The 14,500-nt window shown below is 42.8% G+C and overlaps 2 protein-coding genes across 2 annotated transcripts; both read left to right on the top strand.

Annotated features, from left to right (window-relative positions):
- Positions 1–633: 633 nt before the first annotated feature.
- Positions 634–4,037, top strand: LOC135550357 (B9 domain-containing protein 2-like). The gene is made up of 4 exons (XM_064981075.1): positions 634–702; positions 976–1,089; positions 1,197–1,322; positions 2,092–4,037. Exons 2-4 carry the CDS (start codon positions 1,002–1,004, stop codon positions 2,403–2,405), a joined length of 528 nt encoding a protein of 175 aa, XP_064837147.1. The 5' UTR covers positions 634–702; positions 976–1,001; the 3' UTR covers positions 2,406–4,037.
- A 1,932-nt stretch (positions 4,038–5,969) lies between these two features.
- Positions 5,970–13,395, top strand: LOC135550356 (transforming growth factor beta-1 proprotein-like). The gene is made up of 7 exons (XM_064981074.1): positions 5,970–7,402; positions 10,649–10,918; positions 11,169–11,246; positions 11,366–11,513; positions 11,987–12,137; positions 12,274–12,384; positions 12,526–13,395. Exons 1-7 carry the CDS (start codon positions 7,063–7,065, stop codon positions 12,571–12,573), a joined length of 1,146 nt encoding a protein of 381 aa, XP_064837146.1. The 5' UTR covers positions 5,970–7,062; the 3' UTR covers positions 12,574–13,395.
- Positions 13,396–14,500: the final 1,105 nt, after the last annotated feature.

Below are 14,500 nucleotides of genomic sequence, written 5' to 3'. Positions count from 1 at the left end.
AGGGCAATTGCCTCTTATTATTGACCCATGTGAGTGATATGTGCTGATAAAAAAAATCATTAAAGCTCTATTTTCTTATTTTTTATCCTTGTCTGTTTTCAACCTGTCTGATGCCATTACCTGGCTGTGGATAGAACATGCCTTCTTGATACTGTTTTTAATGATGTAATGTAAGCATACCTTCTCTTTTTTAACTGTTTGTTTTTAGTTGAATTATATGTTGCTTAATTAAATACCAGGGTCCAATGGGAAAGTGTTTCATTGTCTCTTACCCCCATAGCGAGCAATATGCAGCCTTGTGTATCCTAGTTAGTACACAATAAAGCATAATCACAAACATTTGATTGAAATAAATGTACACAGCCGGCTATACTGTTGCGCATCTTTGTCTATAGAAAACAGTCTTCCATTGCAATAAGGCAGTTCACAATTTCCCTAGTTTTCTACAAGGTCATCCAGGCAAGGAGTACAACCATAAGAGCATTAGGTAAACACCAATTATTGATTTAAAAAAAAAAGTTTATAAAGACAAATTCCCTCTCTTGACATAAATATTTGATTCCCTTGTGGAAGGAAGGGAACAGAGCGGTCAAAACCTTTTGCCGATTTCTCTCAACGTCAGCTTCCGTAGTTTCTTGTTTGGTTGCCAAGGAAATGAGGATCATGGTGGCTTCAGCATTTTCATCTGATTGAATCCAAGCGGTAGCTGTGTTTTTGACATTATTGTTTTTGTTTTACTGACTATGTTTTGTATAAAGTGATGTATTAAAACGTTAATCAAATGTTCTAGTTTACTAACTAACTAACAACCATATTTCAGGCCAGCTATGTTGACAAATGTATCATTTGAACCTACGATTTACGAGGCTAGCTAGCTAACGTTAGCCAGATAGCTAACTAGCTAGCTAATCCCAGCTAGCCACTGACACTGTAAACAGATGTTCAATTCAGCGTTATTTCGTGCTCTACCTGCAGGCAGAGGAGCTGCACATATACCGGTAATGGCAGAGCTGCACATTGTCGGTCAGATCGTTGGGGCAAGCGGCTTCCCTCAGAGCAGTCTCTTCTGCAAGTGGGGAATTCATACAGGTGTCTTTTGTTGTATTCAGATTATTTTATTGAGCATTTTACTTCACCTCATCCGTTGTGATTGTGGATTCTCTGTTTCCAACCACACGTCTATTTCGTTATGTAAGGGGGTGCATGGCGACTTCTCTCTGGTTTGAAGGAGGGGCAGACCCAAGTGGATTTGCCTCAGACAGGGGACATGACATACTGGAGTCATCCCATTGATCTGCACTACACCACTAAAGGACTGCAAGGTAGTTAGCTACCTTCCTGACAATTTATAAGTAGCAGTTCATCACAGACGTCAATTAAAAGCTACATAACTTACATACCTACATCTACCAAGCCTAGCTTTCAGGTTAAAAATAACAGGGTAAGACTGGAACATTTTCAAAGACTCCAGCCACCCAAGCAATAGACTCTTCACTCTGCCTCTGCATGCCAAGCAGTACCGGAGCACCAAGTCTGGGACCAAAAGGCACCTGAACAGCTTCTACCCCCAATTCATAAAACTGCTGAACAGTTGATCAAATGGCTACCCGGACTATTTGCATTGACCTTTTTTTGCACTGACTCTTTTACACTGACTCTATGCGTGGACACTCACTGGACTCTACCCCCACACATACACTGACACCCCAACACATGCACACACACACACGTTACACACACACACGTTACACATGCATATAGATGCCTCACACACACACTTTCACACTCCACATACGCTGCTGCTCTGTTTATTTTCTATCCTGATTGCCTTGTCACTTTTACCCCTACCTACATGTATATATTACCTCAACTACCTCGTACCCCTGCACATTGGCTCAGAACTGGTACTTGTATGTAGCCTCGCTGTTGTTATTTATTATGATTGTGTTACTATTTTTATTTGCTAATTTTCTTACTTTATAATTGCATTGTTGGGCTCGTATGTAAGCATTTTACAGTAACGTCTACACCTGTTGTATTTGGCACGTGACAAATAAAATGTTACTATATTTGACTTCTCTTCCCCATTAGGCTGGCCCAAGCTTCACCTGCAGGTTTGGCACCAGGATGCATTTGGGCGCTGTCAGCTGTATGGGTATGGATATTGCCATGTGCCCTCCAGCCCAGGGCACCACCATGTACGCTGTGTGACCTGGAGACCACTGGGATCCTGGCAAGAGCAGATAGCTCAAACCTTTGTGGGTGGAGGTCCCCTGCTGCGCTCCCCAGACATCATATACAGTGGGGCGGACAGATATAGGCTGCACACAGTGGCTATGGGCACTGTCGAGCTGGAGCTAGGCATCATCATGCGACACTTTGACAGATATGGTGTAGAGAGCTGAAATGTTGAGAGATTGGACAGAGCAAAGGGTGAATGGAGGAGAGAGGCCTGAATGGAGCACTGTATTGTTAGTGGATGTGGATTTTGACCATATCTGCAACGGGTACATAAGACTGAGCAGGTCAGATTAGATATTTTGCCTTGTGAGATGTGTTGATGTTGCATACATTCACTATAGATACAAAAGTATGTGGACACCAATTCAAATGAGTGGATTCGGCTATTTCAGCCACACCCATTGCTGTCAGGTGTATAAAATCAAGCACACTGCTATGCAATCTCCATAGGAAAATATTGGCAGTAGAATGGCCTTACTGAAGAGTTCAGTCACTTTCAACATGGCATGGTCTTAGGATGCCATATTTCCAACAGGTCAGTTTATCAAATTTCGGCCCTGCTAGAGCTGACCCGGTCAACTGTAAGTGATGTTATTATGAAGTGGAAACGTCTAGGAGCAATAAATGCTCAGCCGTGAAGTGGTAGGCACACAAGCTCACAGAACGGGGCCGCCGAGTGCTGAAGCATGTACCGTGTAAAAATCATCTGTCCTCGGTTGCAACACTCAATACGAAGTTCCAAACTGCCTCTGGAAGCAACGTCAGCACAAAAACTGTTTGTCAGGAGCTTCATGAAATGGGTTTCCATGGCCAAGCAGCCGCACACATGCCTAAGATCACCATGTGCAATTCCAAGCGTTGGCTGGAGTGGTGTAAAGCTCGCCGCAGTTGGACTCTGGAGCAGTGGAAACATGTTCTCTGGAGTGATGGATCATGCTTCACATTCTGGCAGTCCAACGAACAAATCTGGGTTTTATCGGATGCTAGAAGAATGCTTCCTGCTCTAATGCATAGTGCTAACTCTAAAGTTTGGTGGAGGAGGAATAATGGTCTGGGGCTGTTTTTCATGGGCTATGCCCCTTTTTTCCAGTGAAGGGAAAACTTAAAGCTACAGCATCAATGACATTCTAGATGATTCTGTGCTTCCAACTTTGTGGTAGGCCTTTTCCTGTTTCAGCATGACAATGCCCCATGCACAAAGCAAGGTCCATACATAAATGGTTTGCTGAGATCGGTGTGGAAGAATTTGACTGGCCTGCACAGAGCCCTGACCTCAGCCCCATTGAACACTTTTGGAATGAACTGGAGCACCGACTGCGAGCCAAGCCTAATCGCCCATCATCAGTGCCTGACCTTACTAAAGCTCTTGTGGCTGAATGGAAGCAAGTCCCTGAAGCAATGTTCCAACATGTAGTGGAAAGCCTTCCCAGAAGAGTGGAGGCTGATATGGCAGCAGAGGGGGGACCAACTCCATAATAATGGCCATTATTTTGGAATGAGATGTTCGAGCAGGTGTCCACATAATTTAGGTAATGTATGTGTATAATGAGAAGACCCCAACATGCAAATGTGTGTCTTTCCCCTATCTCTCCACAAAGTGGGGGTGTGAGCCTTTCAACACAATCTGCCTTCCTGATTTTAAATTTTTTATATTATTTTAAACATTTTATATAACAGGTATTTAAAAATGCAAACCAGATTTTATACTGTACTTAATTTCAGTTTTCTATTTTCCTATGAACTTTTTTTTTATATAGTAAAATTATGTAAATAAATCATTACCTGCATGCCTGTGATCTATAACCTAACCTGCATCATTTTGCTTTACAAATATTCCCTCAAAGTTTGCAAGTTTCATATCTAATGACACAATTAATTCACTCATCAATAATTGTATTTTTCGTTAATAATATGCAGTTGTTAAAGTTAGTAGATTGTAGTAAACATAGGGTGGAGACAAAATACACTGAATATACAAAGCATTAGGAACACCTTCCTAATATTGCAAAAAAGCCTCAGTTCGTCGGGGCTTGGACTCTACAAGGTGTCGAAAGCGTTCCACGGGGATGCTGGCCCATGTTGACTCCATTTCAGTTTTTATTTCTTTCATCACATTCCCAGTGGGTCAGAAGTTTACATGCACTCAATTGGTATTTGGCAGCATTGCCTTTAAATTGTTAAACTTGGGTCTAACGTTTCGGGTAGCCTTTCACAAGATTCCCACAATAAGTTGGGTGAATTTTGGCCCATTCCTCCTGACAGAGCTGATGTGACTGAGTCAGGTTTGTAGGCCTCCTTGCTCGCACAGGCTTTTTCAGTTCTCCCCACAAATGTTCTATAGGATTGAGGTCAGGGCTTTGTGATGGCCACTCCAATACCTTGACTTTGTTGTCCTTAAGCCATTTTGCAACAACTTTGGAGGTATGCTTGGGGGTCATTGTCCATTTGGAAGACCCATTTTGCTTCAATATATCCACATCATTTTGCTTCCTCATGATGCCATCTGTTTTGTGAAGTGCACCAGTCCCTCCTGCAGCAAAGAACCCCCACAACATGATGCTGCCACCCTGTGTTTTACGGTTGGGATGGTGTTCTTCGGCTTGCAAGCCTCCCCCTTTTTCCTCCAAACATAATGGTGGTCATTATGGCCAAACAGTTCAAATTTTTGTTTCATCAGACCAGAGGACATTTCTCCAAAAGGTACGTTCTTTGTCCCCATGTGCAGTTGCAAACCGTAGTCTGGCTTTTTTATGGTTACTTCCTCGCTGAGCAGCCTTTCAGGTTATGTCGATATAGAACTCGTTTTACTGTGGATATAGATACTTTTGTACCCATTTCCTCCAGCATCTTCACAAGGTCCTTTGCTGTTGTTCTGGGATTGATTTGCATTTTTCGCACCAAAGTACGTTCATCTCTAGGAGACAGAACACATCTCCTCCCTGAGCAGTATGACGGCTGCATGGTCCCATGGTGTTTATACCTGCGTACTATTGTTTGTACAGATGAACGCGGTACCTTCAGGCGTTTGGAAATTGCTCCCAAGAATGAACCAGACTTGTGGAGGTCTACAATATTTTTTTCTGAGGTCTTGGCTGATTCCTTTTGATTTTCTCATGATGTCAAGCAAAGAGGCACGGAGTTTGAAGGTAGGCCTTGAAATACATCCGCAGGTATACCTCCAATTGACTCGAATTATGTCAATTAGCCTGTCAGAAGCTTCAAAAGCCATGACATAATTTTCTGGAATTTTCCAAGCTGTTTAAAGGATGTCCACTTAGTGTATGTAAACGTCTGACCCACTGGAATTGTGATACAGTGAATTATAAGAAAAATTACTACTTTGTGTCATGCACAAAGTAGATGTCCTTACCGACTTGCCAAAACTATAGTTTGTTAACAAGAAATTTGTGGAGTGTTTGAAAACAAAAATGTTTAATGACTCCAACCTAAGTGTATGTAAACTTCCGACTTCAACTGTATATGAACTATAAAGATATTGTCGCCATGCCAGTCTTTTTTGATGATACTATGGATGATGCTACATTTTTAGCACTTGCAGGTGGATTGAATTTAGCAAATCAACCAGTTATTTTAAGTTCTTCCATGTGTTGTCTTCCAGCAAAGCCAACAGAACAAGCAGCTCTGTGCTTTGAAATGGCAGAAGTTTCACAATGCTGCTCACTTCCTGGACTTAGTGTCATACATTTGTAGTGCAAGAGAGGAACTAGACAGAAATTCAGAGGAACTGGAGAAAAATATCCGTGGCTGAGGATGACTAGTAAAACAAACCGCACAATGAATGCATGAACAGTCGGGTCTAACAGGAAAGATTGTGTCCAGAGTTTTTATTTTAGTCTGAAACGTTTTAACTAACTGGATCTGAATATAGTAAGACTAGAGAAGGAGCTGTAACTACGTGTGGGCGAGTTTGTTGTTGCTGTTAGCATGTCTCTGCTCTTTCATTTGTTGTGGTGTTCTCTGGCAAGGTTGGGATTGGAAAGTGTGTCTACTGGTCTAGTGAGTGACAGCATCAGTCTTGGAGAATTTGAATTGAAGCTAGGCAGTAGTTTTTTGACTCCTAACATTTCTTATGCTTAATGCAATATGCTGTGTGCATGTGTTTATGAATAACCACTTCTCAATATTGTGATTTTTCTACACTAATGAAATGGCCCTTTTGCTTGGAAAGGGAATTGGGTCAATTGACTAAAATTTCTTCAGTAATGTTTTAAGAGGACTGTCACATTTGCAAAAAAATGTGCTTAGGAATGGATTTTAACAAATTTAAAGTTTATAGAGGGTGGGGAAGAAAGTTGAGACAACTTGACAATTTTCATTGAGATTTCCCTTTTATAGTTTATGACTTTCCAAATCTCACAGTTTACATAGGGCCACCTGTTTCCAGAGCTTGTTTGTTATGCTAACGTATGTGTGTGTATTTGGGTCCCAGGGACAGGTAGTAATGTGGTGATGTGCTGTAATTCATTCATTCCTTGAGTTGAGACTGCCTCTAGGGAGCACTGAGAGTATGCGAGGCACTGTACCAGTGAGACAGTGACTCAGTCTAGGCTGAGCTCTTGTGGTGCTTCTCCGTGGTCTGACCTCGGTTTCACAGCGTGCGCCAGTCACAGAGGAGCTCAACTTGAGATCCTGAAGAGCCTCCTGTGTTTCAGTGAGTATTGTGACAGCAGCAGGAGTAGTGCATTGAAATCAGCTCCCGCAACGGTACTCGGCGAGCTCAAACAGGACGGTAAAATCCACATAATAGTCATCTCTGAAAGCCTGCTGTCTTCAGACGTCGTTCCTCTTTTGAAGTGGGCCATGAGGGCAGAATGTCTGACGCTGGTTGCCTTATTGGCGCTGGAGTATGTGTGTCGGGGTGAAGCCATGTCCACCTGTAAGTCACTGGACTTGGAGCTGGTGAAGAGGAAACGTATTGAGGCCATCCGTGGACAGATACTGAGCAAGCTGCGGCTGCCCAAGGAGCCAGAGATTGACCAGGAGGGAGACTCTGAGGAGGTCCCAACCTCCCTGATGTCCATCTACAACATCACAGTGGAGCTGAGTGAGGAGCAGGTGAAAACGTACATACCGCCCACTCAGGATGCAGAAGAGGAGGCATACTTTGCAAAGGAGGTCCACAAGTTCAACATGAAACAAAGTGAGTACACTCAGTGCACTAGCTTTGCAAGGATAACGACGCCGAGCCTTTTTCTAAAATGTTTTATGAGATGAGTGGACACATTGGAAGGGATCTTGGGATCTCAACCAAGGGGTTGCAAGATCGAATCCTCGAGCTGACAAGGTAAAAATCTGTCGTTCTGCCCCTGAACAAGGCAGTTAACCCATTGTTCCTAGGCCGTCATTGAAAATAAGAATTTGTTCTTTATATGATTTGCCTAGTTAAATAAAGGTGAAATAAAAAATGCCTCCATACAGAATCTTTCCAGATCCTTGATACCCTCGTCTGCGCTTATGGACTGCCCTCTTCAATTCAAACCACAGGTTTTCAATGTGGTTCAAGTCCGGAGACTGAGATGGCCATTGCAAAAATGTTGGTTTTGTGGTCAATTAACCATTTATTTGTGGATTTTTTTTGTGTGCTTTAGGTTATTGTCTTGCTGGAAGATCCAATTGTGGCCAAGTGTCATCCTCTTGGCAGAGGCAACCAGGTTTTGGCTAAAATGTCCTGGTACTTTGTAAAGTTCCTGATGCTGTTGACCTTAACAAAGGCCCCAGGACTAGTGGAAACAAAATGGCCCCATAACACCATGCCATTGCAAGTAACAAAATATATTTTGGTACTTGTAACAAAATATATTTCTCTGTGCAATTGTATTAGTATAATATCATTTCCAAATGTTTTGAGCATGCTATGTAGCTCGGTATTTGTGTGACTTGTAGTATTTTTTTGCTAATCTTTATCAAGGGGGGCAATAATTCTGAACCTACCTGTATATCCATGCATGCTGCTGCTTACACAGATAATAAGGCCTGGGTAATTCCAGTCCTCGGGGGGGCCTCATTGGTGTTACACTTCTTCTCCATCCCTAGCAAACACACCTGATTTTAAACTAATTGCATTCTAAACTGAAGATCATGATTAGTTGATTATCGGAGTCAGGTGTGTTAGCTGGGACTGGGGCAAAAACTGTGACACCAATCAGTCCCCCGAGGACTGGCGTTGCCCAGGCTTGCGAGTAGCTTGGCAAGTTAAAGTGGATGTTTCCCTAGCCTTACTTTAGTCAGGTATAGGCGTGTTAAATGCTTGATGTGTGTAGGAGGCTCTTCAAAGCTTGATTTTTAAGGTATAAATCTTTAATCAAGGCTGGCCGTTGTGTACAGTTATTTTAAAGGTTTCATCTTAGGGCATACCATTGGAGAGTCGTGCGAGATATTTGCAGACCTATGCCTATTTGGCAATCCTTTTCCCCACGTCGGAGAGTATATCCGTGGACGGTTCTGATAAGGAAATTGTCGTTTGCGTCGCTGTGCAGTGCCCTGGAATGAATTAAGTCCAATTGTCAGATGCTAACACCCCCCTCGAAATGAAAACCAAACATGCTCAGTTCTACTTCCTGTCTGCGGCAGCAAGTTACCCAATTGCGGGTCTGATGATCTATTCTAGACAACATGTGAAACACCAGTGTGTTTGCTAAGCTAGACACAACATGGATTCCATGTTTGGTTTTAATTTAGAGGGGGTGGGGACATTTTAACAATTGGATGTCATTTTTTCCTGGGCAAAGCTTAGGAACGATTTCCTTATCAGAACTGTCAACCGACCACTGATGCACTCTCCGATGTGGGAAAGGTGTAGCCAAACCGAGTCAGCAATCTTGCAAGGTGGCTCAATGTTATACAGCTAGACCAGAGTAATGTTAGACCATATTGTCACTTAGAATGTGGAGGGTGAGACCAATGGATGGGGCAAGGGAGGTTTCCTCGGACTGATTCCTGTGTGCTTATCTGGACAGCTGGCAGGAAGGAACACTTCAGGGTACATTCTGTTGAATGACTCAAGTCTTGCCCTCGCAAATAAAATGGCGTCTATCCCTGTAAACCATGAAGCATCTGTCAACCTTTTCACCACACTGGATTGTGTGACGCAGGATGATGCAGAGAGGGGTTAGCAGACATGCAAATGATTAAGCTAATCAAGGCTATTTCAACCATGTCATATGTTGTGAATATGATGCATTTGAAATAGTGCTGTAGTTTCTGACTGAGCAAATTTAGAAACGGCAGTTGGTGGAACATTTTTAGGATGTAAATGTGTATAATTATGTCCTTTAGATAAGGTTGTTGACTGGAAATGGGTGTTTCTTCCATTGGTTTACTGAACTGACTGCAATGGCCCTGTCTGCTGTGTTTAAAACCACGGCCTGCCTCAACCTTTTACCTCTCCCTACCAGATGTTTCCTTCCCTTTGCTGGATCCTTCCCCTTTTTCTGTCTAAAGACAGTATACATCTCTGCAGTGTAAACTTGTTGGCCAGGCAGTCACTGAGCCGTTTAGGTTTGCCCTTGAAGCTCTCAGGATCGTGACCTCTGATTAGCTCCCTTTTTCGTTTAGTGTAATTCTATGTGGTGATGCGTCATGGTTTGCTCTCGAGAACCCAAGGTGGCATTCTGCTCAGAGTTCTCAGGCGTAAGTATCGCCCAGAGGCTGGGACCATGTGAACTACAATCCCCACACTCTGCTTTAATGTTTATAAACGTTAATAATCCTCACTTGCAATAAGGTTTTGGAAACATAAAGCCCTCTCTTTTCACATCACATAAAAAATAACTTCACAAATGCAAATTATACACGTACAATTATACACTGTTTTAACACAGTTGCAGCCAACAATATTTTTCAATTGAGAACTTGTTCTCAACTAGCCTACCTGGTTAAATAAAATTAAAACACTTTTTTGGCTTCCTTATTCCGTTACACGCAGGTGTTCGGAGCACTCTAGATAGCTCATTAGCACAGGTGGTCGCCTCTGTCTTCTGTCGGTCTTCTGTAAGCAACCGCTGTAACATGGAAATATGGCTGGGGTTCCCACTCCCCCATCCCGGCAGAAGAAACCTTTGTGAATAGAAGCTAGAGTTAGCTAGAGGCTACAGCATGGTGTGATCTGGCCCCCAGAGCAGGCTCACTTCCTCAGTGGCCTTTCCAATGTGTAATTATTGTTACAGACTCACAGGGGTAATTTTGGCTCCAGCGGAGAGTATTTGAGGCAAAGCCAAGCCTGAAACTGCTTTCGCCTCTCCCTGAGAGTGTCTTTTTATATAACAGAATCTATCCACAATAGTTTTATTACCGGTACAATGCTTTCTCTATGGCCTCCTCTCTTACACCGACTGGTCCTGTAGTAGAAATAATTAACAATCACTGATGGACCCTCTTTCTTCCCCAGGTGAGAACACCAGTAAGTACCAAATGCTCTTCAACATGTCTGAGATGCGGTCTGTATTGGGGACAGATCGACTGCTCTCTCAAGCTGAGCTCCGTCTCCTCATCAAAAATCGTGGCCTGCACGACAGCAGTGAGCAGAGGCTGGAACTCTACAGAGGCACTGGAGATAAGGCACGTTACATGAAGTCCCATTTTGTCTCAAAGGAATGGGCCAATCACTGGGTCTCCTTTGATGTTACAAAGACTCTGAGGGAGTGGCTGCAAGGGGCTGGTAAGTTACAATTTCCTTTATGGTTGTAGTCATAATTGCATAACACAAACAGTCTGTTGAATCACTGACAATCATATCCTGTTACAAATCTGTGTTTGATTTAAGTGGCACTACAAAGAAGGCCTATGGCAAAGCATGTGTAAGAACTTTCCCATAGACTTTTACACCTAAAACAGCAGACCTATTCCTTCAGGTAAAAAAAATAAGGTTGATACACAATTTATACTTGGATTTTTACAACATTTTCCAGGAGAGGAGCAAGGATTCCAATTGAAGTTGCCTTGTGAATGTGGGAAAGCAATGGAAGAATTCCTCTTTGAAATATCAGGTATTTGCAGTCTACTAGTTATATTCACTATATTGAAATCAACGCAAGCCACACTTTTTCTGACAAAGCTCAACTGTAAATCTCTTTACTGACAAATGTGTCAATGTTTTATACAATAGGGATGAACAAGCCAAGGGGAGATAAAGAAACTCTCTTAATGAACATGCCAAAGCCTCACATTTTACTGATGTCACTTCCTGTGGAACGCCACAGCCAGCTTAGCTCTCGGAAGAAACGACAAAGCACTACTGAAGAGATCTGCTCAGAGTGAGACTATTCTTTATTCCACCTGCCCAAGAGAACATTTTATAACTATAAATTGATGTCTCTTAAATGTGTGTTAATTAAGCAATAAGGCACAAGGGGGTTGGAGTATATGGCCTATATACCACGGCTAAGGGTTGTTCTTACGCACGACGCAACGAGGGGTGCCTGGATACAGGCCTTAGTCGTGGTATATTGGCTATGCACCACAAACCCCCGTGGTGCCTTATTGCTATTATAAACTGGTTACCAACGTAATTAGAGCAGTAAAAATAAATGTATTGTCATACCCATGGTATATGGTCTGACATACCACGGCTGTCAGCCAAACAGCATTCAGGGCTCGAACCACCCAGTTTATAATCTCTTTTAGCTGATGGATATACTGTAGGCCCACATAGACGCCTTGTTAATGCATTGTTTTTAAGAGATGAGGTGTATAACTCACAGGTGTGTGTGTGTGTACGTACCCCCAGCAAATCGGAGAGTTGCTGTGTGCGAAAGCTTTACATTGACTTCCGTAAGGACCTGGGCTGGAAATGGATCCATGAACCCACTGGCTACTTTGCTAACTACTGCATGGGCCCATGCACCTATATATGGAACACAGAGAACAAGTACGCCCAGGTAATGCTACCAATCATGTACCTGTAAGCCTCCCTATTGTTTACTGTCACTATATGCCACTATATATCCACGGGGTGAGATTGAGACTATATTCAGAACAAGATGGTCTGTAACTGTTCCATTTACTTAACCACAGGTACTGGCTCTGTATAAGCACCACAATCCTGGAGCCTCTGCCCAACCTTGCTGTGTTCCACAGGTCTTGGAGCCCCTACCCATTCTCTACTATGTGGGTAGACAACACAAGGTCTGTGAATACTGTATTGTTAACTCATAACATCCTCACTGAATTGAAATGATAGTCAACGAAGCTGCTGGGTTAAAATGTTTCGGAACAATGTCTATCCACTGAAGGTACTCTTCCTTTTTTTCTTCTTTTCTTGCACAGGTGGAGCAGTTGTCCAATATGATTGTTAAGTCCTGCAAGTGTAGCTAGAATTACATATATATCCATTTCCTTATTCATCGTATTTCCTTGTACTCATGGAGTTCTAGCGAAAATCTGGATGTAGTCCAGACATCATTTCCGAATGTTAATAATATTATTTGACATATTTCCCAGCCGAGGATTTCCCTATTCAATGATTAGTGGATGTTTTTTATTTACATTTTTTAAATATATATATATATATATATTGTCCTGGGTGTGTCAATAGACTTGTCTTATTGTCATTGTGTTTCAGTATTTACAGTGTATTCACAAAGTATTCAGACCCCTTCTCTTTTTCCACATGTTGTTACGTTACAGCCTTATTCTGAAATGGATTAAATAAAATAAAAATCCTCATCAATCTACACCTGTAAAAAAGGTTGTCCCCCTCCCCTCTCTACCTAACTTCCCCTTCACAGTCCCTTCAGTTTTCCTTAAGTCCCGTTAGTTTGGCTGCTCAGCCTACCTAAGTTGTCCCTCACCCATCATAGCCCTGCCATTCCCAAACAAACAGAGTGCTTGGAAAGGGGCATCTGGACACTGCACCCACCCACTCAGGTCAGAGCATTATTGCTTGCTGTCTGAATGGAGAAGACTCATGTGTCTGAGGACTTTTTATTGTCGACAGTAACATGAAAGTCTGACTGTTGTGTGTGCGCGTCGAAAATAACCACAACAATAAGAATCCAAATAATTTGGATTACCAAAATCATATAAACATAGTCAATGGAAACATCTCTGTGTGTGTGTGTGTGTGTGTGTGTGTGTGTGTGTGTGTGTGTGTGTGTGTGTGTGTGTGTGTGTGTGTGTGTGTGTGTGTGTGTGTGTGTGTGTGTGTGTGTGTGTGTGTGTGTGTGTGTGTGTGTGTGTGTGTGTGTTGGTGACTATCAAGAGTACAGTGATGGGCCTCAACATTATGTTCTAACCGGACAGCACTATAGTGGGCACAACCAAACCAATCAGTTCTAAGTATATAGCGGTTGAGGGCATACCAGCCAACCGTTTTTATGTGGTCCTTCTAGCCGGATTTAGTATTTTTACATGGTCCGTCATTCGTCCAGATTAGTTTTTACAATACCACAATGACAAAGCGAAAACCTGTGATTGTGTCGAGGCACAGATCTGGGGAAGGATACCAAAACATTTCTGCAGCATTGAAGATCCCCAAGAACACAGTGGCCTCCATCATTCTTAAGTGGAAGAAGTTTGGAACCACCAAGACTCTTCCTAGAGCTGGCGGCCCGGCCAAACTGTGTAATTGGGGGAGAAGGGCCTTGGTCAGGGAGGTGACCAATAACCTGATGGTGACTCTGACAGAGCTCCAGTTTCTCTATGGAGATGGGAGAACGTTCCAGAATGTTTGTCAGCGGCAGGGAGTGGGAGACTAGTCAGTATCGAGGGAAAGATGAACAGAGCAAAGTACAGCGAGATCCTTGATGAAAACCTGCTCCAGAGCAATCAGGAACTCAGAGTAGGGTGAAGGTTCACCTTCCAACAGGACAATGATCCAAAGCACACAGCCAAGACAATGCAGGAGTGACTTCGGGACAAGTCTCTGAATGTCCTCGAGTTGCACAGCCAGAGCTCGGACATGAACCAGATCGGACATCTCTTGAGACCTGAAAATAGCTGTGCAGCGACGCTCCCCATCCAACCTAACAGAGCTTGAGAGGATCTTCAGAGAATGGGAGAAACTCCACAAATACAGGTGTGCCAGGTTTGTAGCGTCATACCCAAGAAGAATCAAGGCTGTATAAAAAAATCTAAATGTATTTTTGCTTTGTCATTATGGGGTATTGTGTGTAGATTGATGAGGGAAAATGTACTTAATCCATTTTAGAATAAGGTTGTAACGTAACCAAATGTGGAAAAATATAGTGGTCTGATACTTTCCAAATGCACTGTATGCTCCCTGGGGCACTTCCTCAGGAAG

This window comes from Oncorhynchus masou, chromosome 12, assembly GCF_036934945.1.
Source record: "Oncorhynchus masou masou isolate Uvic2021 chromosome 12, UVic_Omas_1.1, whole genome shotgun sequence".
Classification (NCBI taxonomy): Eukaryota; Metazoa; Chordata; class Actinopteri; order Salmoniformes; family Salmonidae; genus Oncorhynchus; species Oncorhynchus masou.
The sequence above is the reverse complement of the archived record's forward strand: the minus strand, read 5'-3'. Positions and strand labels throughout refer to the sequence as shown.